This window comes from Cricetulus griseus, chromosome 3 (assembly GCF_003668045.3).
Source record: "Cricetulus griseus strain 17A/GY chromosome 3, alternate assembly CriGri-PICRH-1.0, whole genome shotgun sequence".
Taxonomy (NCBI): Eukaryota; Metazoa; Chordata; class Mammalia; order Rodentia; family Cricetidae; genus Cricetulus; species Cricetulus griseus.
Window position 1 is genome coordinate 214549379 of NC_048596.1, and position 24149 is coordinate 214573527.

At 43.6% G+C, this 24149-nt stretch overlaps 1 protein-coding gene across 3 annotated transcripts in view; it reads left to right on the forward strand.

Annotated features, from left to right (window-relative positions):
- Positions 1–24149, forward strand: part of Pip4k2a (phosphatidylinositol-5-phosphate 4-kinase type 2 alpha) — a 166813-nt gene that overhangs the window by 98399 nt on the left and 44265 nt on the right. For 2 of the 3 annotated variants that reach the window (XM_027405313.2, XM_027405315.1), the window contains exons 2-4: positions 1342–1439; positions 3221–3317; positions 20939–21091. In XM_027405313.2, the coding sequence (XP_027261114.1) occupies positions 1342–1439; positions 3221–3317; positions 20939–21091 (348 nt within the window). The remainder of the gene's footprint in view (positions 1–1341; positions 1440–3220; positions 3318–20938; positions 21092–24149) is intronic. The other variant, XM_027405314.2, reaches the window with a different exon arrangement.

A 24149-nucleotide genomic window follows, 5' to 3' on the forward strand; every position in this document is an offset into this window, starting at 1 on the left:
TGTTGGAGCCAGCATCCATCTTCAGGCTTCCCTGCTGATTGCTTCACTGAGTCCTGTGGGCTGGATGCCTCGCAGGAAGGACAGTGTCCAGAAGTCATGGTTGCTTTTTAAGAAACCAGTAGTGCATTAAATTCCCTGCCCTAGCAAGAAACGTATTGCTTATTTCCTTGGTTTTGTTTTTGCTTTTTGGAACCAAGAACCCTATATAGTATCTTCCATTCTACAGGAAGTACTGACGTTTAAAGTGTTTTTTATTACTCTCAGCAAGGGAGAAAATAGCATGGGCTTCAAGTGCAAAAACAACCAAGAAAAAAAGTTAGGTTTTTCAGTCATGTGTCAGATCCACCCCTGCCACTTCCTGTTGTGTAAAGGAAACAGGATCCTATGCTTTGTCCTCTGGAGCCACACCTTTGCTCTTTGTTCTTTTCTTGAGATATACTGTAGCCCAGGCTAGCCTCAAACTTGCCATACTCTTCTTTCAGACTCCCAAGTGCTAAAAGTAGAAGTGTCCACATATGACCCTGCTTTTGCTCCTAACCCCTGCTTAAGCTTCTCCTTTTTTTTTTTTTTAAGATTTATTTATTTATTAGGTATACAACATTCTGCTTCCATGTATATCTGCACACCAGAAGAGGGCACCAGATCTCATTACATATAGTTGTGAGCCACCATGTGGTTGCTGGGAGTTGAACTCAGGACCTCTGGAAGAGCAGTCAGTGCTCTTAACCTCTGAGCCATCTCTCCAGCCCGAGTTTCTCCTTCTTTTGTAACCCCATAAAGCTGTCTTCCTCCTCCTTCAGTGAAGGTCTCAACTGTCATATTCAAGCCCTATCCCGATATTTACATTTAAACCCAATTCCTATAAGAAAGAAAAGACCATATGGTCTTTGGGTGCTCCGTCAAATATTGGGTGCTCCACTATATAAATGATGTCTGTTAATTCAACAAATATTTACCTCACAGATTTAAAATCCCTCTTTCCCAGATAACACTTTTTTCATAGAGGAAGCTGTCCTAGAAGTGGGGTCAGGGGAGTGCTGAGTTGAGTGTCTGGAAGGGAAGAGGGAGGCAGATGAGAACGTTGTGTCCCTGGGGGACAAATAGCCTTAAGGTCTGGCCCCCATGTTCCTCCTGTGCCATACAGGCCCAGTGTGGGAGCAAAGAACCCGGATGGCAGCTGGGAGGAATGAGGATGGCAGGAGGAAAGAGTTCATGGTGGGACGCAAGGGGTAGGCAGAAGAATTCTTGTGTTCAGTGAGTTTGTTTGCCAGTACATGGCAAAGTCAGGTCGTCCTCACCAGGATGGTAATAACCGGTGCTGTTTATTTTGTGTTTTTCTAGATCAATGAACTGAGCCATGTTCAAATCCCTGTCATGTTGATGCCTGATGACTTCAAAGCCTACTCAAAGATAAAGGTGGACAATCACCTTTTTAACAAGTAAGTACCAGTCAGCCTCCTCGGAGACTACCCTGGCTGTGCGGATAGGACTTTTTGTGACTTTCTGTAATCACATAATTTTTTCAATGGGTGGGAGTAAAGTTTTGCTGATGAAGTTAATCCTGTGATAAACACAGCCATCTGTCATATTCAGAGAAGCAACAGCAGGCCCCCTGGGATAATATCTATTTGCCATATGGCATATTGTTCCCTATGAGTATCTTATACATTAGAAGTGATATCCTCATTACTATTTAAATTTTGGAGCTGTAAATTACTTGGATTGTTTGAGCAGTTATGGACTTCTGCTCTTGTATACAAAACTTAGAAAATAGTGGCTTTATGAATGGAAATGACTGTGTTATAAAACACTAAATAATTAAGGTGTTTTAGCATGATATCTGACCAGGTATCATGTTTGGGCATTGCTAATGTTCATCATGTAAATGGAATACCTTTGATATCATTATGGGAAGTTGATTACACATCAGGCAGTTCATCCAAAAGCTAGAGATACACCATGGTCCTTCCCCCAAAGGTCTCACAGTCAGACAGTAACTGGAAATCGACACTTACACAAATGGCTGTTATTTCTATACAAAGGATAGTAATAGAGGGGTGTGACTGATTTGTACCCATTGTTCTGTGAGGGCACAAAGGAGGGGTGATTGTGTATGTTGGGGTGGACCCAAGAATATCCTCCCATATCAGGATAAGTATGAAATTTCTTGCCTTCTTTTCTCTTTGTTGTAGTACTAGGGATTGAACCTGGAGACTCACACAGGCTAGGTGGGTGCTCTGCCACTGAGCTACACCCCAGCCCTTCAGGAGAACGTCTTACCTAGGCAACTGTTCTCTTGTGAACGTATGAATTTGTTTCTCCCCATAATACTGTTTAGAGGTTGAGTTCATGAGGGTATAAAGTGAGAATATGACTATTCAGAGGTAAGGATGAGGAGATTTTCATTGTAGCTATGAGGGAGAGTACAGCCAGAGGCATTTGGAAGGGTCCAGAGAAGGAAGAGCAAGTAGTAGACTGAACATGACCAGCAGACTGAACTGGGCCATGAGAGGACAGAGAGAGAGGAAAGAACAAGGGAGGAAGACAAAAGAAAGAATGCATGGAGAGTGTGGGGGGCAAAAGAGGACCAAGAGAGAGCGGTTAAACACAGGGGCAAAAATTGAAAACTGGTGAAGGAAAGCCCACAAGCTGGAGAAGTTTAAGGTAGGGGTGGGGTGAGAAGAGCTGAGAGGAGCCACAGGTACTGAGTGAGCCTGGAGGCCAGTGTGGGCTTTGGTATGCTAATAGGCAGCGCCATTAGCCATTTGTCCTGAGTTTTTTTTTTTGGACCTGACTATGTGGGAAGTATTCTTGGTGTGGATTTGGAATGTGGGTCTTGCTTGGTGTGAGGCAAGTCTTGTTTGACAGCTGCTTCCACGGTACGATTAGTATCGCTTACCCTTTCTCACTGCCATCCTATCTGCTTTGCTTTCACAACGTTCTACTAGCTTGTCCCTCCCCACCCCTCTCCTCAGAGGATGGCTGGTGTGTGCAGACAGGATGAAGGGGTAACACAATCCCAGGGTGAGACAGACAGCATTTTCAATCTGTCTCCTCTCTTGTCAGATCTGGTTGGGTGGTACCTAGTTCTGTGTAATCATCTGTGCTTGCTGTGGGCGGTGAACTCTCTTCACTGCTACACACAGATCCAGATGGGACATTGTGAAGCCTGCTAACCTCTTGTCTGTCTGAGTCTCATTCTCCAATGTGACTGTTGCAGGGAAAACATGCCGAGCCATTTCAAGTTTAAGGAATACTGCCCGATGGTCTTCCGGAATCTTCGGGAGAGGTTCGGAATCGATGACCAAGATTTCCAGGTGAGCTGCTTTTGTGGTATAGATTTGCTCTGTGAAATAGGGCTCGTGTTTTCAGTCCTTATGAGTATGCTTTGCATGTGCAGTTTCAGTGTTCATTCTGGTCAGGCATTCTCAAAGTTAAGGGCTCTGCATGCTTTGATTTCAGTGAGATGTCTACAGGAAAAGAAATGGCTTTTCTGTGGAAGGAGACAGAGCACTGAAGAGTTCTGTGAACACTGTCACTTGTAGATGTCAGCTTCTGTCAGCCACACTGCCTTCTGCTTTCTCGGGTTGGGTGTGTCATCAGCTCATGCAAGCATGTATGTGTGTGTTGGATTCATGTTTTTCTGTTTTGGCAGAGGCTACTTAGGAATCTCGGGGATTGTGTTCTTGCTAGTTTGCGGGGTTGCAAGTTGGCAAAGTCTGCCTCATGCCACAGCATTCTCGTCTGTAACACGAATAAATAAATGAGCCCAGAGACAGATATTGGGGTTCAAACTTCAAGCTGAGAATCAGAAAAGCAAAACAGCTGGCCACTAGCTCTTACAGCTACCTCAGGCTGAAAGGGCTGATCCATGTGGGAGCTCTTCACCAAGTCTCAAACTGCTGCCTCTCCTCAGTGTGGCTGGACAATGAGTGCCTCTCTGAGACCTTGCTTCTGTCTTATATACTTCTCTGATGTTGGGATTAAAGGTATGAGCTATAATTCTCTTTTAGACTGATTCATTCTTGTGTAGATCTGGGTGACCTTGAGCTCATGAAGATCTGTCTGTCTCTTACTCTTGAGTCCTAGGATTAACGGTGTGTACCACCAGCCCCTAGTTTCTGGCTACTGGGATTAAAGATGTGTACCTGGCTTCTATAGCTTGTGGCTAGCTTTGCTTTCTGAATCCTCAGGCAAGCTTTAATAAATCATAAATAATAAAGCACTACACTCCTCTGGTTGTGCTTTGTGTCTCACAGTACTTACTATATGGTAGAGTGGCCACCGTCCTCTTGTCACCTGTAGGAACCTACCAGCCTGCCAATTCTCGGTGTGCCTCCACGTACCAACAGGCTCTTACTTCTCTCCTGCACTTGCATGGTCTCAATTGTGACTTTGAAATGTGATGTAACTTTTTAATTATCTCCTGCTCCCTTGTCAGTTTCCTAAAAGAAGGCCTGCTTCCTTAGTACTTTTCTATTGCTATGATATCATGACCATGATAACATACATACATACATACATACATACATACATACATACATACATACATAGGAAAATGTTTACAGTTTCAGAGGTTGAGTCCATGGCCATCATGGCAAGGATCATGGCAGCAGACAAGCATGGTGCTGGAGCATATGTCTTGAGACATATGTATGAAGCCAAGGGGGCTAACTGGAAATGGCAGGGGCTTTTGAGACCTCAAAGTCTGCCCCCTCAAGACATGCCTCCTCCTAAGGTTTCTCAAACAGTACCACCAGCTTCAACCAAGTATTCAAATATATGGGGGGGGGCGGGGATTCTTGTTTCAAAGCCACTGCACCCGCCAGTGATTCCCAAGCTTCATATGGACAGCAGAGCCATAAGTACTAAGGGGTTTTTGTTTGTTATAAGGCAGAAATCTAAGTGCTAGCTTGTTTTAGGCCTTCTCGAATGAATAAACACTTTGTCTAACTTGCCCTGTATTTAAAATCTGCATCAAGTGCCACATTGTCACCCCAGGAAACCTTACAAGTGCCACACTGACACAGCTTGCTCTATGGTTTCTCCTGAATATGCTCACTCAGGCAAACTGTGATTACTTAACCTGCCTTGCTAAAAATTAGGCTCCCATTCCCCACCCACCTTTGTTAAACATTTCCAAGAATTTCAGCCATGCTTCATTGTAGCAAGCTTTCTTTGGGGCCCCCATCCAGATCCCAAACCATGACATAGAGACTTATTATTAGTTATGGATGCTGAGCCTTAGCTTAGACTTGTTTCTTGCTACTTCTTATAACTTAATTTAACCTGCTTCTCTTCATCCATATTTTGCCTAGGGGATTTTTGCCTTTCTTTCATTTTGTATGTCCTACTCCATGTTTGGCTGGCATTTACTTCTCTTTTTCCCTTGCTCCTCTTTTTCTCTCCTGTCTTGAGCCTAGATCCCTGCTCCTACTTATTTTCTCTGCCCTCCAATCCCACCTATCCCTCTACTGCCTGGCTATTGGATGTTCAGCTTTTTAGGTGCCTTAGGCAGTGAAACAAAAGTAACACATCTTTGTTAGTTAAACAAATGCAGCATAAACAAATGTAATGCACCTTTACATCCTTAAAGTAACAATCTAGGACAGGAGACAATTGTTATGCTTTGAAAAGGCATTACTGTCCAGGTGACCATTGTTCATTAGGGTCATAAGCTCCACAGAGGCTCACGTTCACAGAGGCTTAGGTGCCGAAGCTTTGGGCACCTAAGGAAGACTGAGGGGTGGAGAATGTAGCATGCAGAATCTGGGTATCCCTTTCCATAAGCAGCTCTGATGTTAGCACTCAGGTTAGGACTTCATTGATAGAAACTTAGATCAGAGTCATGGACACAATGTTTATGGTTTAAAGAGTGACTTTTACAGAATAATTACTGGAATTTTAAGAAAAGGTCTGTGTGAAATGAAAAGGGATAATTTCATTTGTTGAGAACTGTTATTACATTTAAATAGGCTACAGATTCTTTGACATCTTAAAGAAATCCCTGCCTAACTCTGGGTCCAAACATGACTGTGTCCCTCCTGGATCCCACCTATCCCCATTTTAATTAGAAAATAGCTAGAGGCTGATGAGCTACTCAGTCACCAGAGTACCTGCTACACATGTAAAAGCCTGACTATCGGGTGGAGACAGGCAGATCTCCAGAGCTCACTGGCCAGCTAGTGTAGTTAGTCTGTGGACTGTAGGCTCAGTGAAAGACCCTATCTGTCACAAAACATACAGTGGAAAACAGTAGAGGAAGCTACCTCCAAACACATGCATCTACATGTACATGCTCCCATATGCTCATACCACACGCATACAACACACACACAATGAACAGCATTGATAATTGTATAAAAAAAATACATTGGCATTTCACAGAAACTGAGTTTTGAGGGCTCTACTGCAGAATGTTTGTATGTTCCTTGATTCATTACAGAATTGAAAGTTTATATTTCTCCTGATCAGTTCTGTTGAAGAGATTGAAAATGATCCCATTAGGTTCTGAGTTCTGTGTTGTGGCAGAGATAAGTAGTTTTTAAAGTTTCCTAAAATGACAGTTTTGTTGCTGAAATACTAAGGCACCACTCTCTCCCCCTAAAAACACCACCATGTAAGTTGGTATTTAAGTATGTGCAAATCGCTGGATATAGACTTGGAAAGGAAATGAAGCAAGTGGTGGGTGATTCAAGAGTAATTAATTGGCAAGTCTGTTGAACACTGATCACGAGAGACCAGGATGGAGGGAGCCAGTGTGAGTGTAATTAATCATTGGAACACCTCTCTTTTCCTCAGCCCTTCCTACTGCTTCAGGCATGGAAATTGATGCTTTCTCTTTGACAGCTGTATTCCTATTTAAAATGTTTTCCAGTGAGTGTTCAGGGTGCCTTCAGTAAACCACAGGTGGGCTTTTCTTTCCTCTCCAAGCCTACATTCTTTTCCCAGAGCCCTTATTTCCCAAAGCCTATTTGGCAAACCAGGGTATAGCTCAGTGGTAGAGCACTTGCCTAGTGTGCCCAGCTCTGTGGGTTCTGTCCCCAATACTGGAACAGAATTTTTCCGGCAGGACAGAATCTCACATCTGAGCCGAAGATGAGATGATAAAATGAGGCTGAGTCCAGGTTGTTAGCTAAATGGTCTGGCATGAAGGATAGCATTTGTGATACTCTGGCTCTCTAGCTGTACCTGGTGGATTCCCGTGGAAAGTGTCAAGTGGGCAGGATCCAGGGGAATCCATCAACTCAGCCACTCCCCAGCCTATGTAGCAGAAGACACTATTTGGCACATGAGCACCACAGAGTCATACATTTGCTAGGCAGCCTCCTGTCTCCTAAGTGCAGCCTCGTGAGCACTGTGTATTGAAAGGTGACATCCAAACTGTGGTTACAGTATATATGCTTAGCATGTATGACACCTTGATCCTATCCCTTGTACCAAAAACAAAGAGAAAAAAAAATCTTTTTCTGTTCTGAGCCCATTTGTGTGAGCCTGGAATACATTTCCAGTGCTGGACCAGCAAATTAGGCTCCTGTCACCCTTCAGAGGCACTGCCCTGCTAATGGGAAGCAGCTGTTGTCTGGCTGTGTGTGTTTTCTGAAGTGCTTGTATTTTAGACATGTGGTGATAAGAACCAAGATTGTCTGATTCATCTTGTATTTGGGCCTTTCCATTAACTCAAATGGATACCTGTCTCACCATGCTTCCTCAGTGTTGTTTACTGGAAGCCACTTTGGCAAAGTAGAAAGAGGTGATTAGCCAGCCTTACAGAGCTCTGTCTGTGAACTTAACCATCCTATATGAGATTGAAAATCTCTCCTCATGGCCAGTAAACATTTGTGTCTTTACTCTGGTTTTGATTTCATGGGTATCTTTTAAGTTTAGGTTTTGTTCTTGTTGTTGTTTTGGTTTTTCTTGTCATTAAAGATAAAATAGTTCCATTGTGGGATATTTATCACTAATTAGCAATAACATCTATGTCACTTTTTGTTACTATGACAGAATACCTCTGAGAAATAATTTTAAAAGAAGAAGGGTTTATTTAGGCTCATGGTTTCAGAAGTTATAGACCCACATTATTTTTGGCCTGGGGTAAGGCAGAATATCATAGTTACAGAAGCATATGATAGAGAAAGCTACTGGCCTCATGACAGCCCAGAAACGGGCGGGAAGAGACTGGAGGAGGAAGGGAGAACAAAGGAAGGGGGGAGTAGGGAGAGAGGAAAGGCACCCTTCAAAGGCTCCACTAACAACCTCTCATCAACTAGGTCCAGCCTCCTAGCTTCTATCCCCGCCCAATAATGCCATCGGATTAAGAGTCCATCAATGGATTAATCCATTAGTTTAGAACTCACATGGTCCCATCAGCTCCCAGGAGTTCCACCAGCTGGGGACCAAGCCTTCAACACATGAGGTTTCCTGGGATATTTCACATCCAAAGCCCACAACCACCTAACATACATAGGCAAACGTGTGTGCGTGTGCGTGTGCGTGTGCGTATGTGTATGTGTATACACATGACTGGTGATTTCAGGGTCAATCTCACTGCAATACCTTTGTATCAGACTGAGTCAGTTTTCTGGATTATTGCAGGTTCATGTGGTCCCCTGTCCCTGCTTTCTTTCTAGGTGCTTTTGAAGGTGACTACTACCTTTTCTATATTCCTAATACCTCAAGCCCTGGCCTCTTTGATTCTGATTTCACTCCAGTTAATTGACTCTGTGTGTATCTGTTTGTGCTACTGTATTTCAGAGTCTATGCTAAATATTCCAGATATCTTTTCTACCTCTTAAGTACTGGGAATAGAGTCATGTGCCATCATGCCCAGTTTTATGCAACCTGGATGGAACCCAGAACTTCATGCATGTTAGGCAGGCACTCTACCATCTGAGCTACAGTCTTTGTATTTGATGCCCAAGGCCTAGATATTCTTGAGATACAGATAAAAGAATAAAGCAATCAAAATATGTTTAATTAGCTTTGAGAAAATCTGCAGCCTTCTTGTTGGCCTTGCAGGATATCGGGACCTCTGAGACAGTCCTGGGAAGTCAGGAGGGAGGTTTCAGTTTGCTTGTGAACTGAGAGGATTGCCCACCAAAAACCAAGAAGTTGCACAGGATGGAGCCTGCACTGTTCAACCTAAATACAGGGCACAGTTGAAACTGAGCCCTCTTGTTCATTGTGTTGGATAATACCAGGTTTTGTTTTCCCCTACTGAGCCTCCTGAATTAGAATCCCTCATTATTCACGTTTGATGCCCTTTCTTCTCTGTGTCTGTAACAGAGAATTCTAATTTTAAAAATAATTCATTTTAAAGACTAACATTTTAAACTTCTGATGTTCTTTCTTTAACTTTCAAGCTCTAAGTTGAAGAACTCCTCAGTTCACTAAACTTAGGGAGTGGGGAATTCCGCCAGTTCATCTGGGATGTCAACTCTGTTGAATGAAGATGTTTGCAGTATAGATGTCTCAAGCCGACTTAAAGCTATCTGAGGGAAAGAACTATAGTCTGGATTGCTGCCTACCTTTCCAGGGTAGCCTTGAGAGCACTGGAAGAAAGTTAGAGAGAAGTAGGGGCATTTGTGCACTGTAAAACAACTGGGTAGAGAGGGAACTATGGGACACACAGATGGTGAAATGGTCAGACACACAAGGAAAATATGGCAACAGTTCTGAATACCTCACCCTTATTCTGCATCTAGCAAGCAGTCCTGTGGATTTTGTGCAGGGGAGGAGAAATGTTACAAAGTCTGTTTTTATTTTATTTTAATTTTTTGTAATTAATTATTTTATTTTTTTAGTTCAAATTAGGAACAAGCTTGTTTCGTGTGTATATGTGCATATGGCTTAAATGTATGTGTGCATGTATGTATGTATATGTGTATGTATGTATGTATGTATGTATGTATGTATGTATGTATGTGTGCATACATGACGAAGCCAGAAACTGATTTCTGATATGTTTCTTAATTGATAATGACTTTATGCAGGGTCTCTCACTGAATGTGGAGCTCACGGGTTGGCCCAGGAAACCCTGTCTCTACCTTTTAAGTTCTGAGACTATAGTGGGCTACCATACCTATCTGGCTTTATGTAGATGTCTATAGGTCCTAACTTGGATGGCAAGTACTTTATCCATGGGCCATCTCCCAGCTTCTGAAATCTGGGGGTCGAGTGGTAATAATTTTTAAAAGATTTATTTTTGTTTCTGTGTATTTATATATGCCACATGAGTGTAGGTATCCTTGGAGGCCAGCAGAGGGCATCAGATGTCTTAAAGAGGAGTTCCAGCACTAGTAATCCACCCTATATGAGTGGGAAGAGCAGCCAAGAACACTTGGAACCACTGAGCCATCTTTCCAGGCTTCCCCTTATCTTATACAAACCTTTTGAGATAGTATAATGGTTACATAGAGAAGGTCTGCAAGAGAAATAAGGAAATAGGAAGCTAGGAGATAACCCAGTGTCCATAGAGGAAAAGAGAACCAAGTCATTTGTGTCTGATAGAGAATAGCTTCATACAATTTTGAAGAGAGTCAAACAGAAGTCAGAGCCAGTGGCCAGTGAGAGAAAAATGAAGGGAACCAAAGAGGAGCTGGTGCCAGAGCAGCTCAGAGAACAGGCCATGTGGGTCCTGGGGGGAAATCTGGCGCTACTGCAAGAGCAGGGAAGATAAAATTGAGTTTCTGGCCTGTGGCTTTAGAGAAGGCCATAAAGTGTCCACAAGAGACTGTTGACCTCAGTTGCCTGCCCTAGGTGCTACTCAGTAAGATTCAGGAGGAGATGCCAGCTCCAGGAATCTTGGGCACAGGAGTCCTTGTAGGACTCTTCCAGGGTTCTGTCTCTTCACAGTCATGCCAACTGCATCCCCACCTGAAGGTACTTGCTTGTGCAGTTTCAACTCTTGCCTCTTCATTTCTGGGTGGGTTTGCCCAGCTGTTTCTTGCAGTTTGTTCTCACAGGATAATCACATTCCACATCACAAGGGGCCCTGGATGGTGACTCCGCCCTGTGCGTGGAGGCACTTGGGCTAAAACACTCTCCATCTCAGGAGCTAAGCACTGTGAGAGAGGGTGCACCCCACAGCCAATCTGCACCCCGTTTCTGGGATGTTTGTCTCTTCCAGAAAATGGCTCTCCCTATCACAGCCCACCCCACCCCAATCCCACCATCTAGCCCATGCTGCCTGCTGGCCTGTGTTTCCTCCCCTGAGCCTGTTTGGGCTGCACTCGCTGTGTTTAGTTCTGGCTAATTATTAGTCAGAAGTCCTCAGCCCTGGGTGCGAGGTAAACACAGTGTTTGCTTTTCATGAACCTTGGGGACTGGTGTCTAGTATTTCTGTCTCCAAGGTCAAGTGCTACTCTGAGAGTGTAAAATTCTGTCCTGTCCATGCTTTGTGATACTCCTGCCCCTCCACTCCTCAGTTCGCTAAATTGCATCACCGTCTTCCTCTTTTCTGATAGATGTTTCATTATCCATAAGCATTAAATGTGTTTTGCTCCCCTCTAAAGTGAAAGGCAATCTGTACTTAGGATCCCAGCTCAGACTTTTGAAACTCCCTAAGAGCTTAACACAGGGCTTTGAACACAGTATGCATTTACCGATTCAATGGTGTTCAAGCTAGCACGTTGGTCTTTAACTGTCTGATGATGTCAGAAGATCACCTATGCCTGCTTGTGTATGTCCAAGGTAAGCCCAGAATGGAGCCTCTCTGGGCCATGGTCACACTTTCCTCCCAGGGCTGTGTAATTGGAGGCTTGTAGTCATCATCCTGAGTCGTCAGCAGGAATGAGATTGGTTTCCAGGCATCAGGTCCATGAAACAGAATGTTTCCTGGAAGCTGGTAGATCTGAATAAGCCTTGGGTCCTGGGTGACTGATGCCATGACCCCCATCTCGGTGCTTTCCAGACGCTCCCAGCCAAGCTCACGAATCTTAGAATCCATTACTAAGTCATCAGAGTACCGACTATTGCTTCAATTCTGGTGGGGTTTAAAGCTGGAATCCACCAAACCCCGACTCCCACCACCCCACCCCACCCCACTTCATCCTCCACTCCCCCCCCATGCCCTGGCTCATGTTTTGATTACTTGTTCCAGCTGGTGGTGCTATTTGGGGAGGCTGTGAGATGGAGACTCACTGGCAGAAGTTTCACTGGAGTAGAGCCTGTCCCAACCTCACTCTCTGCTTCCTGCCTGTCACATCCTCCAACACTCTCTCCTGCTGCATGATGTCCCAAGTAACCAAGCAACCAGAGACCCAGCACTCCTAAGCCAGGAGCCCAAATAAACCTTTCCTACTTGAGTTGTTTCTGTCAGGTGTTTTGGTCACAGTGACCTAAGATGTTCTTTACATCATAATACTGCTAGCTTCTCCTAGGAAGCTAATGGCTAGTCCACATTTGAGCTTGGCAGGACGGATTTTTCAAGCATTCTTTCTTTTGACTAACATTAAAAAAAAGTTTCACAAGTGATTTTAAAACGTTTTCATGTATTTGTTTTGCGTGTGTGTGATTATGGTAAGGAAGGGGCTGAGGCGCCACGGCACACAAATGGAAGTCACAAGACAACTTACAGTTCTTTCTTCCACTGTGTGGACCCTGCGGATCCAACTCAGGTCATCGGTCAGGCTCGGTGGCAAGCACCTTTACCCACTGAGCCGTCCTGCTTCAGATGTATTTTTTACTAGAATGTACACGCTACAAACAATGGGGAAAACTATATGCAAATATGAGATTGGGTCAAGAGAATTAAATGTGAAAATGCTTGGGTTTTTTTTGTTGTTGTTGTTGTTTTAAAGGTACTGGGGGAAGTAACAGTTACTAAAACAGCATGTTTTATGAGAACTATAAAGGATTGGTGATTGGAATGAGCTAATTAAATTGACCTTTATGATTTCTCCTCCTTCTGGAGGCTCCACTAATCCTGGACCTCCCACTGTGGAAGTAAACATCTTCTGTGCCCACTGTTAGAGGAGGAGGGTGGGAAGGACAGCACTGTTGATCCTTTTCTTCCGAAGGGAAAGGATAGTAAATCTCCAATTATAAATGCAAGAAAGCCATTGAAGGGGGAACTTCTCTGATTATCTCTCTTTATTTCCTGTTGAGGGCTGCTGGAGCTTCAAACACAGCTGTTGAGGTTGGGACAGGATATCAGATATCACAGATATCTATGGAAAAATGAGCTGGCATTCCAAATTGTATGATTAGTTTTGAAAGGGACAAAATCATTAAGTAGTCTTCTTATCTACACAGCACAATCAGCTTTAACTTAGAAAGAACTTTTAACTTGAGTCCAAATGTCCATCTTACCATTAGCTCCAGCAAGCCCAGGAGTAGCATTAGAAGCAACATCTGCTGCCTGTGATGTGTCCCCTTGCCCAGCCTGAGCCTGCATGGAGTCTGCAGCTTGCAGAACTGAGCAGTCAGTGACCTCATGGCAGTGATACACGTGTTTCTGAGCATTGGAAAAAAAAAATGTGTGGGCCAGTTGCAACAGATTTGTACTATGTGAACTGTCCAGGCAAATCTGTCATGATGACAAGAAGTTCTCAGATGAGAGATAGAGAAAGGAATCAGAGCAGAAATGGGTACAGACTGCTAAACATGCCCTGAAAGGGATATGGCAATAGCTTCATGGTTTTGTAAACATTCCAAACCTTCCGAGTTGTGTACTTTAGGTTAATGAAATGGCCTGTGAGTTGTTTCTAAGTAAAACTACTAAAAAGGAATGTGTAGGGGCTGTCCAGATGGCTCAGTGGATAAAGGCACCTGGTGTCAAGCCTGATATCTAAGTTCAAATCCCCAAACCCACATGTTGAAGAGAACAATTACAAGTGATCCTCTGACTTTTACATAGGGTCACTCACATACATGCACAAATAAGTCATATGTTTACATTTAAAAAGACAAAAAACAAAAAAAAAAATGTTTAGGGGCACAGGAGATGTGGGTCAGTAGGTGTAGTGTTTGCCATGAAAACATGAGGGTTCCAAGCACCCAGGTGAAAAAATATATACTCCACTAATCCAAGTGCTGGCTAGAGAGGAAGACAGGAGGGTACTGGGGCTAGCTGGCCAGCCAGTGTAGCTGAATTGGTGAGCTCCAGGTTCAGTGAAAGACTGTCACTCAATAAAAGACACATAGACCAAGACATCCAACATCAACTTCTAGCCTACATGCATGTACGCACACATACATAGGCAGGCATACACATACATACAAATAAAATCAATTTCTTTTTGAAAATAAACTCAGTTTCTCAATACTGATTTTTGTCTGTGCATTTTTCTTGGGACACATTAGAAGAATACTATATCTACTTACGACAACGTTTAAAGAATGATGCAAGTTTATGAGAGAAAATTATCAAATGTATAAAAGAAAAACTATAGCCAACATGTTTCTTTGTAGATAAATGGGTCTGTCACAGGGGCTATTGCATTGGTTTTTACTGCAGACCCCTTTTGTCCTGCTCCATGTTTCCCCTACCTCCATCTTTAGCCATTAATTTGAGAAGATGCTGAGCTGTAAGCAGAGGCAAAGGACTGAAGGAGAACCTTGTGCAGGGGAGTGTTATGTCAGCTTTCCTGGAGAGGTGGGAATAAATTATTTTCCAACAACAAACCAAAGAAGCGGTTACCAAGTCCAGCCTGGTAAAGCACCAAGTTTAATAGACCTAGTTCAGGAGCTTGGGTTACTCTGAAACAGCTGCCCCCCTGAAAAGCTCCACCCCAGCTGAGTGACAGCTGCCATCCCTTCCTCCTCCCCTTATAGTCAACCTTCCACTCTGGTATATTCAAGCTAGCACTTCCCAAGTACAGCCGGGGCAGGATTACTGACAGCTGGGAGAGGGGTACAGGAGGAAACAAGTGGCTGGGATCTCTGTTGAGGGTCTATGATCCCCACCCCACCCTCTTTCCATACAGGAGTATCAACAAGTCCATCTTGTCAACGTCTTGTTCAGAAGCCACAGCTGCTCCTATTAAGATGGTAATGGCCATGCTGTGCCCAAGTGTCTCCCAACAGCTGGGGATTTTCTACTTGAAGCTGCTCCCTGAAGTGGTTTGAATTCTCTGATAAAAACTTGTTGTAGGAAGGGCTATAGCAGGTAATCCCCTGTCACTCTGAACTGATCTGTGCAGAACCCTAGATTTACAGTTTAAATAGTGTCAGCCTCATTTCAGACCGAATAACTGTCCAAGCTTGTCCAAAGCAAGGAATTTGGGTTTCCAAAGGAGCAGATCTCTCCAAACTAGGGTGGGTTTCTCTGGGTAATTTTGTCTGACCTTTACCTAAGGACATATGAGTGGATGACATTCCTGAAAAGTATGTGTTTTACTTTGGAAAAGGAGATAGTAAAGATTAAACTGACCCCCAAAGTGGCACTGAAAAGCCACTGGTTGGATCTGGTCTGAAACAGTCTTTGTTTTTTCATCAACTAATTAAAATAAGGTTTTTTTTTAAAATAATGCCTCTATTAGCCTTCCTTTTTCCAAACTTGCCCACTCCATCTTCTTCCTTCATGTGTATTTGTTTCTGAACTTAGTATTGAGGAGTGTAAGCTAGAAGTCTTGGATGAATTCCCAGTGCAAAAGAGATTCCTCTCTTGGAATTTTCTACCAGGAGAGCCTATGTGCTGTTCAGCAAAGGATGACAGAGAGGGACAGATAGAAGCCAGTGGTGGAAGGAGAATTAAAATTCCCCAACAGTCCTCAGCCTGTATCAATTAATTAAGGTAGACATGATAAAGTGGCCCACATGGCCAGAAACGCATGAAGTTCTGGGCCTAGGGTCGGCATCGCCACTATAGCCCGCAAGACTCATAGGAAACACTAAAACCTGTGCCTCCTCCAGCCCCATTCTCATACAGTATGCACTAGCTCCCAGATGCACCACAGACTCTGCTTCTGCTAAGGTGTGTTTCCCAGTCACACAAGTGCCTTAGCGCTTGTCTGGAGAGAATACAGCTTCCACTCCTGCCTCCGGCATGTGCAGTTCAGCAAAGACCTACCCCTGAATGAACCAAGACTTTGTACGCAGGTTAATAAAAACATACATAAAGTAGTCTGGGCAGCTTCAACACTGCGGCTGTTATTGATATTTTCCACACACTTGACTTGGCAAAATTGAAAACATGGGGACAAGTTTGATTTTGTGCCAGCCTGCTCACACTCTAAATTGGTATTAGAAGGAGTTTGTCATGATGGGAAAAAATCAATATGAACTATCCCATTGAAATGGCTGCCACACTCTGGAGCCTGAGGCCTCCTCATTCGTGCTGTAGCATCTGGGTGTGTCCCTAAGAGCTCAGATGGGCCATTGCTGGCGGCACCCTCTGGGTCTATTTCCTTATCTCTAAGTCCCTGGACTATCTAAAAGCTGCTTCCAACTCTGTTGCTCTTTTATCAGGAGAGGGACCCCTTAGGGCACCTATAGGTCAGCTCTGTTTTCCACAAGCCCCCACCCCCACCCTGCCCTCCCTCCTGCCCAGGCATCCTGTGCAATGCTGGCATTTGGTTTTCCTTTGCAACAGAACGAGGACCCCGAGCTGTTCCAAACTCCATTTCACTAGATCACAGGCTCAGAAACGAGTCCTTCTCTTAGGTACTGATGCCTGCTATTGCTGATATTGTCTCTGCCTCCTGTCCTTTTTTTTTTTTTTTTTTTTTGGTTTTTTGAGACAGGGTTTCTCTGTGGCTTTGGAGGCTGTCCTGGAACTAGCTTTTGTAGACTAGGCTGGCCTTGAACTCACAGAGATCCACCTGCCTCTGCCTCCCAAGTGCTGGGATTAAAGGCGTGCGGCACCAACGCCCGGCTCTGCCTCCTGTCTTATTGCCCTTCATTCTACTGACCAGAAACTGAGGCTCTAAGAGGCTAAATGGCATATGCAAAGGCAGAGGAAAGGCGGTTGGTGTCAACGAGAGAACATTCTAGATACTTGGCCTTCACCTTCAACATTACACAGCATTTCCCAGAAACTCAAACAAATTGACATTATTTTTTAACCTTTATTTGTGTAAGTGTGTTGTCTGAAGGTATGTCTGTGCACCACGTGTGTGCAATGCCTGTGGAGCCAGAAGAGGGCATTGGATCCATTGGGACTAGAATTAGACATGGTTGTGAGCCACCATGTAGGTCTTCTAGAAAAGCAACCTTCATTGCTGAGCCATCTCGTCAGTCCATGTCTACCTCAAACAAAGGCTGTAAAAAGAATCTATAGTTAGGTTTTGTGATGGCCAAAGTTTAGTCCTGGCTGTCAGCTACTCCGTTTAGTTTTCCCAGGGGAGTTTTGGGCAGGAACCTGAGACATGTTACCTGACTCCATTGTGTGACAGGTTTTTTTTTGCCTTCAAGTGGGAAAATGCACCTCACAGGAATGTTGGGAGAAAACATGAAATCATGAACTGGACTTCTCCAGGGTTTGCAGTCACCCCAAGGAACGGGCACTTTGTACACGGTTGCATTAACTCTTCTGATCTTCTAGTCGTCTGTCAGAAGAGGCTTTCACTAAATTTGATTAATACACTTTATGTTAATGTGACAGGCACAGTCTAAATTTTGGCAAAGTATCTGTAGCTTCACCGATCGTTTGAAAACCAAGAGCCTTAAGGAACTGTGTTTTCGTGGTCTGAAAGTGGGGAACACTCATGGCATGAAGTGAGTTGAGGCAGAATCAAGATTATAATTGATAAGGTTTGCATTTGCCAAGATTCGGACATGGTCAGTATCCTAACACAAAGTATGAAGTAAAGATTTTTATAATATCTTTGAAACTGAAGGGAAAGGGAGAGGCACAATCAATGCTAAGTTCTTACACTATTTTATTAATACAGTTTTAACATTTATAAACACATGTTCGATGTCACTAACTTAATTAACTACCGTGGTGAATGGATACAGCTTCCCATTTTAATTGAGCTTAGAGTTGGAGGGAATAGAATGAACAGGGGGTTAGTGCATGTGTGTATTACTGCATACTAAGCATGTATGTGCTTCACATAATATGGATTCAAACACATTACAACCATCACTCGGGAGACCCTCATTATCACAGGTGGGTCACAAACCACCTCCGTCAGCATCACCTGCTTCCTAAGTGTCCTGACACCCGCCTATGGAGTCAGAAGCTGCGGTTCCACAGTCTCTAAGTTGGTTGTTCATTGAGCTTGGGCAGCATTGACTAATCAGATGTCGGTTTTGTTCTCCGCCACTGTTTCCCCAGAGGATGGGTTACTTTCCTAGAAGAGCTAGGAAACTTGAGAGGGCTCACTGTAATGGATTGAAAGATGCCCAGGGCTAGTGAATGGCACTGCTGGGTGAGTGTGAGGGGATATTTCCAGAAAGGATGATATGTGGAGCAGTAACTGAGGGGGAAAGACATATCTTGAGAGTGAACAGCACCATTGAATGACCTGGTAGCCCAGGTAGAATAAAATTTAGACAAAGCCAGAGGTGTGCCCACATATCCCACCCACACACTCCCTGATCTGATACCGTATGAGCAGCTGTCCTCCCCACCTGTAACTGCCACAGTGTTCTGTAAAGCTTATGGTACCAAGTAGCTATGAGCTGAGCCTACTGAAGTCATGAGCCAAAATAATGCTTCCTTCAGCAAGTTGTGTCTGTTAGGTGGTACCCCCTCCTGGCTGAAAACAAGTGCCCATCACTGTTCCTGCCTCCACAGGCTTATCCTACTGTTTGCACTCCCTCTTCCTCCTGTCTAAGTCGATTTTTCTTGCTTTGAGTTTTATCTCTGAAGATAATTTGCAGTAAAAAATATCTACAGTCATTTAGCTGCAGTAATTACCCTTTTGCATATTAATGTTGAGGATGGGAGAAAAATAAGATCATTAGCAATATATAATAACTTTTTTGCTAGTATTTACCTACAAAAGGGGCATTCACTTTGATATTGCTTCCTTTTTGTTCCAAGCAAGAAGTAGTGTAAAGGAGGTTTGTTGCTGCTGCTGCTGTTTTTAACAACAAAAAATTAACTGAGAATTAAATTTCGATAATGTCCCCATTTTCATCCTGAAAATTCTTTCCTTATGTTTTATCTACCTGATGAATTTCAGTTGTCTTAAGAATAATTTAACACTGCCAAATCTTGATACTTAAATCCTGCTGGAATTACACTGATGTATTTTTTTTGTCCTCGAGTTTTCTGATAAGCTAAGAAAAGCAGATTTAGTTAATTGGCAGTCTTGGCTCTGCACTTGGCAGATGTGCTTGCTTATATCAGAGCTGAGATGCTCTCTCTCCGGATGCGATAGTCCATTGCATGATGCCAGGTGCATCCTGGGAAATCAAGATAAGCTGAAGGGCCATTTCCCTCCTCCAGCTTCTGCCCTGCTGGAGTCTGATTCTGCTGTGGATGGCTCAGCCTTGCTGTATTTTACATGGAAATGGTAAAATTACAAAGTGATCTGAATATTTGAGGCAGAGAGTCCCTTCAGCTCAAAATCCATGGTACCTCGATGCTGCCTGCCTCTTCAAAGTCAGCTGTGTTCCCTGGAATTGTGTGTAGTCCGCTGGTTCCTATGGATGCCTTGTTTAGAGAGGAAACTAAAGGGGGAAGGTAACTTTGCCTTTGAATCCCTGTACACATGGCCAGCAAGCAAGGCCTGGAAGGGGATGATGTCATTACTTGGTGGTACAATTAGCAGTGATGAAGCCCAGACTTCCTCAGATGCAGGAGTTCACTAAAGCCACTAGTTTCATGACCAGTGTAGAAAGAGTGGGGCAAGCCAGGGAACTTTTTTTGGCAACTCTAAGAAAGAAGAAAGACACTGATGGAAAGCTTATGGGAGCGAAGGGTTCTGAAGGGTTATAGAGCCTTAGCTGTCATGTAAACATCCTGAACCATATTCTGGGGTACATTGCTTTGCAAAGAGACTCTGTAGAGAGCCCTTCAATAATGCTCAAAAGTTATTGCAGAGGGGTGGAGGGTGTGCTAACCCAGAGTCTTCTAATGCATTGTTGTAGAACATGCTTGTCCAAGCTCCTGTTTCCTCCACAGGCCAGAGTTGACTGGTTAAATACTTTGCTAGTTTACTAGTTGAGAACCTAGGTTCTGGGCCAGCCATACAAGCTGGAATTCTTGTTCTTCATTTATTGGCTATATGACTTTTACTCTCTTACTAAACCTCTCTAAACTCATCTCATCATCTATGAAATGATGTGGTAGTAAGGACAGCATTCCATAGGATCTCACCAGAATATGCAAAATCCTGGTGGCCTGCACTATAAAAGGATGCTCCGTGTCTTTGCAATTTCCTCTTGTGACTAAAACCTGATCATAGAAGAAAATTTTGAGTTCTTGTCCAACTCTGAAAAGGAGAACAAGGCAAAGAAATAACTCATTACAATTCTAGATATGACCTGCTTATTTGTTTGTTTTAAGACAAGATGTTATCATGAAACCATGGATAGCCTGAAACTTGCTATGTAGACCAGGCTGGCCTGTGTAGGTCTGGTCTGCATAGAGAGTTCTAGGCTGGCCTCAAACCAGGCATGGTTGTGCCTGCCTTTAATCCAAGCTGAAGTGGAGGCAGGTTGATCTCTGTGAATTCAAAACCAGCCTGGTCTCCCTAGAGAATTCCAGGATAGCTAGGGCTACATAGAATCTTTCTCCAAAACAAAACAACAACAATAACACACAGGCTAGCCTAGAACTTGCTGCCATCCTCTTGATTGCTCAGCACCACCGTGCCCAGCACTTTGACCTTTAAAAACATTAGAATCATAGTGTTTGCCCAGCTGCTTCCATTTCATTTAAAAGACTTGCAATTGAGTTACGAGAATTGTAAAATATTGCCAGCCACTTACCAGTTTGTTCCAGATGCAAATGTTCTTGCTATGACGACAGTGCTCCAGACTCACAGAGCCACACCTTAACCAGTTCTCTTCCCTCCTCTTCTCTCATCCCACCGGGAAGAATTCCTTGACCAGAAGTGCACCCCTTCCCAATGACTCCCAGGCACGCAGCGGGGCTCGGTTTCACACATCCTATGACAAAAGATACGTCATCAAGACCATTACCAGCGAGGACGTGGCAGAGATGCACAACATTCTCAAGAAGTACCATCAGGTAACTTCCCTTTGCCTTTAGCAGAGCAGGTTTGCATTCATGCCAAAGTGTCATCAAGGCCGAACTTCTCAAGTATACTCGGGCAATGTAAATGAGACCACATTTGATAGGAAAGTCTTCTAGCCTGATGCTCCAGAGTGACCGGCCTGATTACTGACTCTTAACACGACAATGCTTATGCTCACTATTTACATAATAGTAATCTATTTAAAATAAATTCGATCTGATGATGTTTTCAGTGATCGCCATGGTAAAATCACTTCCCTAAAGATCTGGCAGAAGTTTCCCTGTGTGGCAGAAGTTAGGTGTTACCCTCTGAGTCTATGTCTGTACAGTACTGAGTCCTGTGTCCATCTCAGTCTGGCTCTTCCTGTCCAGGCTCCACCTTTGGTCTATGTAGAAAATTCTCCAATTTCTACATAGAGGTGTGTTGGTCACCCCCAACTACTATCACTCTGTAATCACCTGGGGGTAAAAAGAAATGCCTTTGGGGACTTCATTCTTGCTCTGCATAGCTTTGCATACTGGAGCACAGATCCACAGGTCCAGCAGAATTGGTAAGAGACTTCCTATGAAATAGGAACAGCACCGAGTCCAGAAGCCAGACTGTCTGCAGCTTAAATCCCAGCCCAGTCACCTGCTTCCCATGTGACTTCTGGGTTTTGAGACATAGCTCCTCCCAAGTCCTGAAAATTAAATAAGAAAACACATATCAAATAGTATGTAACCAGGTATCTGATACACACTCCATGCTTAGCATATCAGAAAGTAGTGACAGTGATGGTTGTCAGGTGACCATAAAGTTAATGCCTATCATGAAACAATAACTAGTAATAGTAAGTCATCCTTTGGAATCATAGTCTCTTTGCATAAATGTCCCTAGTTATGCAACCACTGCAGTAATTGTCCTCAAAAGTGGTATTTACAACACTTGTATGTGCTGGGCAGTGGTGAGGCACAACTTTAATCCCAGCACTCAGGAGGCAGAGGCAGGTGGGTCTCTGTGACTTCAAGGCCATTCTGGTCTACAGAGTGAGTTTCAGGACAGCCAGAGCTACACAGAGAAAGCCTGTCTCAAAAAAAAAATTAAAAATAAAAAACCAAAAAACAAATCCACATGTATGCATGTACCCATGTATACACACACACACACACACACACACACACACACACACACACACACAGTCAGTCTGTCTCTCAGAGTCTGTCTCAGTCTGCTTGGCTGTATTAACTAAACACTGACTGGGTGACTTAGATGCAAAGATTTTTATCTTGCAGTTCTAGAGGCTGGGAATTTGAGATCAGGGAATCAACATGGTGAAGGTCCGGAGAGGACCCTGCTCCTGCCAGTGTTGTTCCTGTTCCCTCCCTGAGGGAGATGGGAAAAACTCTGCTGCTTCCTACTAAATACATGGACCACATCATAAGGAACCCATCCACAGACCCATTTACCACATAGTGGAGATTGGGGTTTTCAGTGTTGTATGTGTATGCAAGCATGTGAGCGTGCTGAGTGAGTGTAGGTGCCTGCGGAGGCAGAGAGGACATCAGACCCCTGGAGCCAGAGTTACAGGTTGTTGAGCTTCTGACCCCAGGTGCTGGGAAGCAACTCTGGTCTTCTGGAAGAGTAGTAAGCACTCTTAACTGCTAAGCCATTGTTCTGGCCTGTGGTTAGGATTTAAAACTATGAAAGTTGAGAGAACACAAATATTTAGCTTTTACCTTGCTTTTACCTAAACACCTTTAAATTCCCCTCAGCAGTAAAGACTGATGATCACAGAGAATGTTCAAAGTAAAGTGTTGTGAGCCCTGGCTGCATTAGATGAGGATTTACAAAGAGTTTAGGCATATTTGTCAAGTATCAGGCTCTTGTACTGTGTGCTTTGAAGGCCGCTCTCATGTGTATTTGTGAGCTTTAAGATGACTTGTTTAAAGTATTGTTTTTGGTTGTGCTCGGTGCCCTAATGTGGTGGATTGTTTCTTAGCAATTGCTATTCTTCCAGACTTTGCAAATGTGATCGATCGCATTTCACTTGCAGTGAAGTCTATAAAAACCATTGCATTGCATTTGTTTCTGGAAACCTGTGACAGCCTCTAATGTGTTTTCTGAAAGCATTAGTCTGCCTTTAAATTCATTTAACGTCTAATACATCTTTGATAACAGCAATTGCTTTTGAAATTTGTTCTGCTATGCTTACACTACAGCTTATTAAAAAAAAAAAAAAAAGCTTTTGAAGTGCCCAACTGATCCCTGTGAGGACAAAGACAGTGACTTGAACCACTTGAATTCCAGCTCCTCACAATTTCATATGCTACCCCTTTCTGGAATTGGATGTCACATCCATGTGTTCTTTTTATGCTTCACTTGTCTTGAACCACTCAAAGCAAAGTGATGTCTCATGACTGGTGAGAATGTATTCTTTGGATAAATAGCAAAGATGCCTTCTGGACAAGCCTGGGCTCAGAGTGAATCCTTCAACATCACAGAAATCACAGGTCAAGGTGTGTTCCAGTTCCATGTCTGAATCTGTGCTAAAACACCCTAGCCAACAGCAATTTAGAGGAGGAAAGAGTTTGTCTTCTATTCCAGATTACAGTCCATTCCCAAGGAGTGGTCAAGGCAGGGACTCAAAACAGCTAATCACATAATAATATCCAGTCAAGGCAAGAAAGAAAGAAATGCATGTTTACCACTTGCGCACTCAGCCAGCTGCTTTCATTCTTCTGTAGTTCAGGGCCTCCTGCATAGGGGATGGTCCTGCCCATAGTGAACTAGGTCAATTAACAATCAAGACAATCCCCCATAGATATACCCACAGACCAATCTCATCCCATATTGAAATTCTCCCTTCCCAGGTTACTGTAGGTTAAACTGAGTTGACAATAAAACTAACCAACACAAGGTGTTTTCTTGACATGACCTAACACATATTTGATATGCCCCAGTGTTACATAATCATGTTGGGCATCAAGATAGTTGCTGACACGCTTCAGAATCACTCACAATACTAAGATTTCTTTTTGTTCCACTACTACAAAGCTGTTTTTTTCCATATGC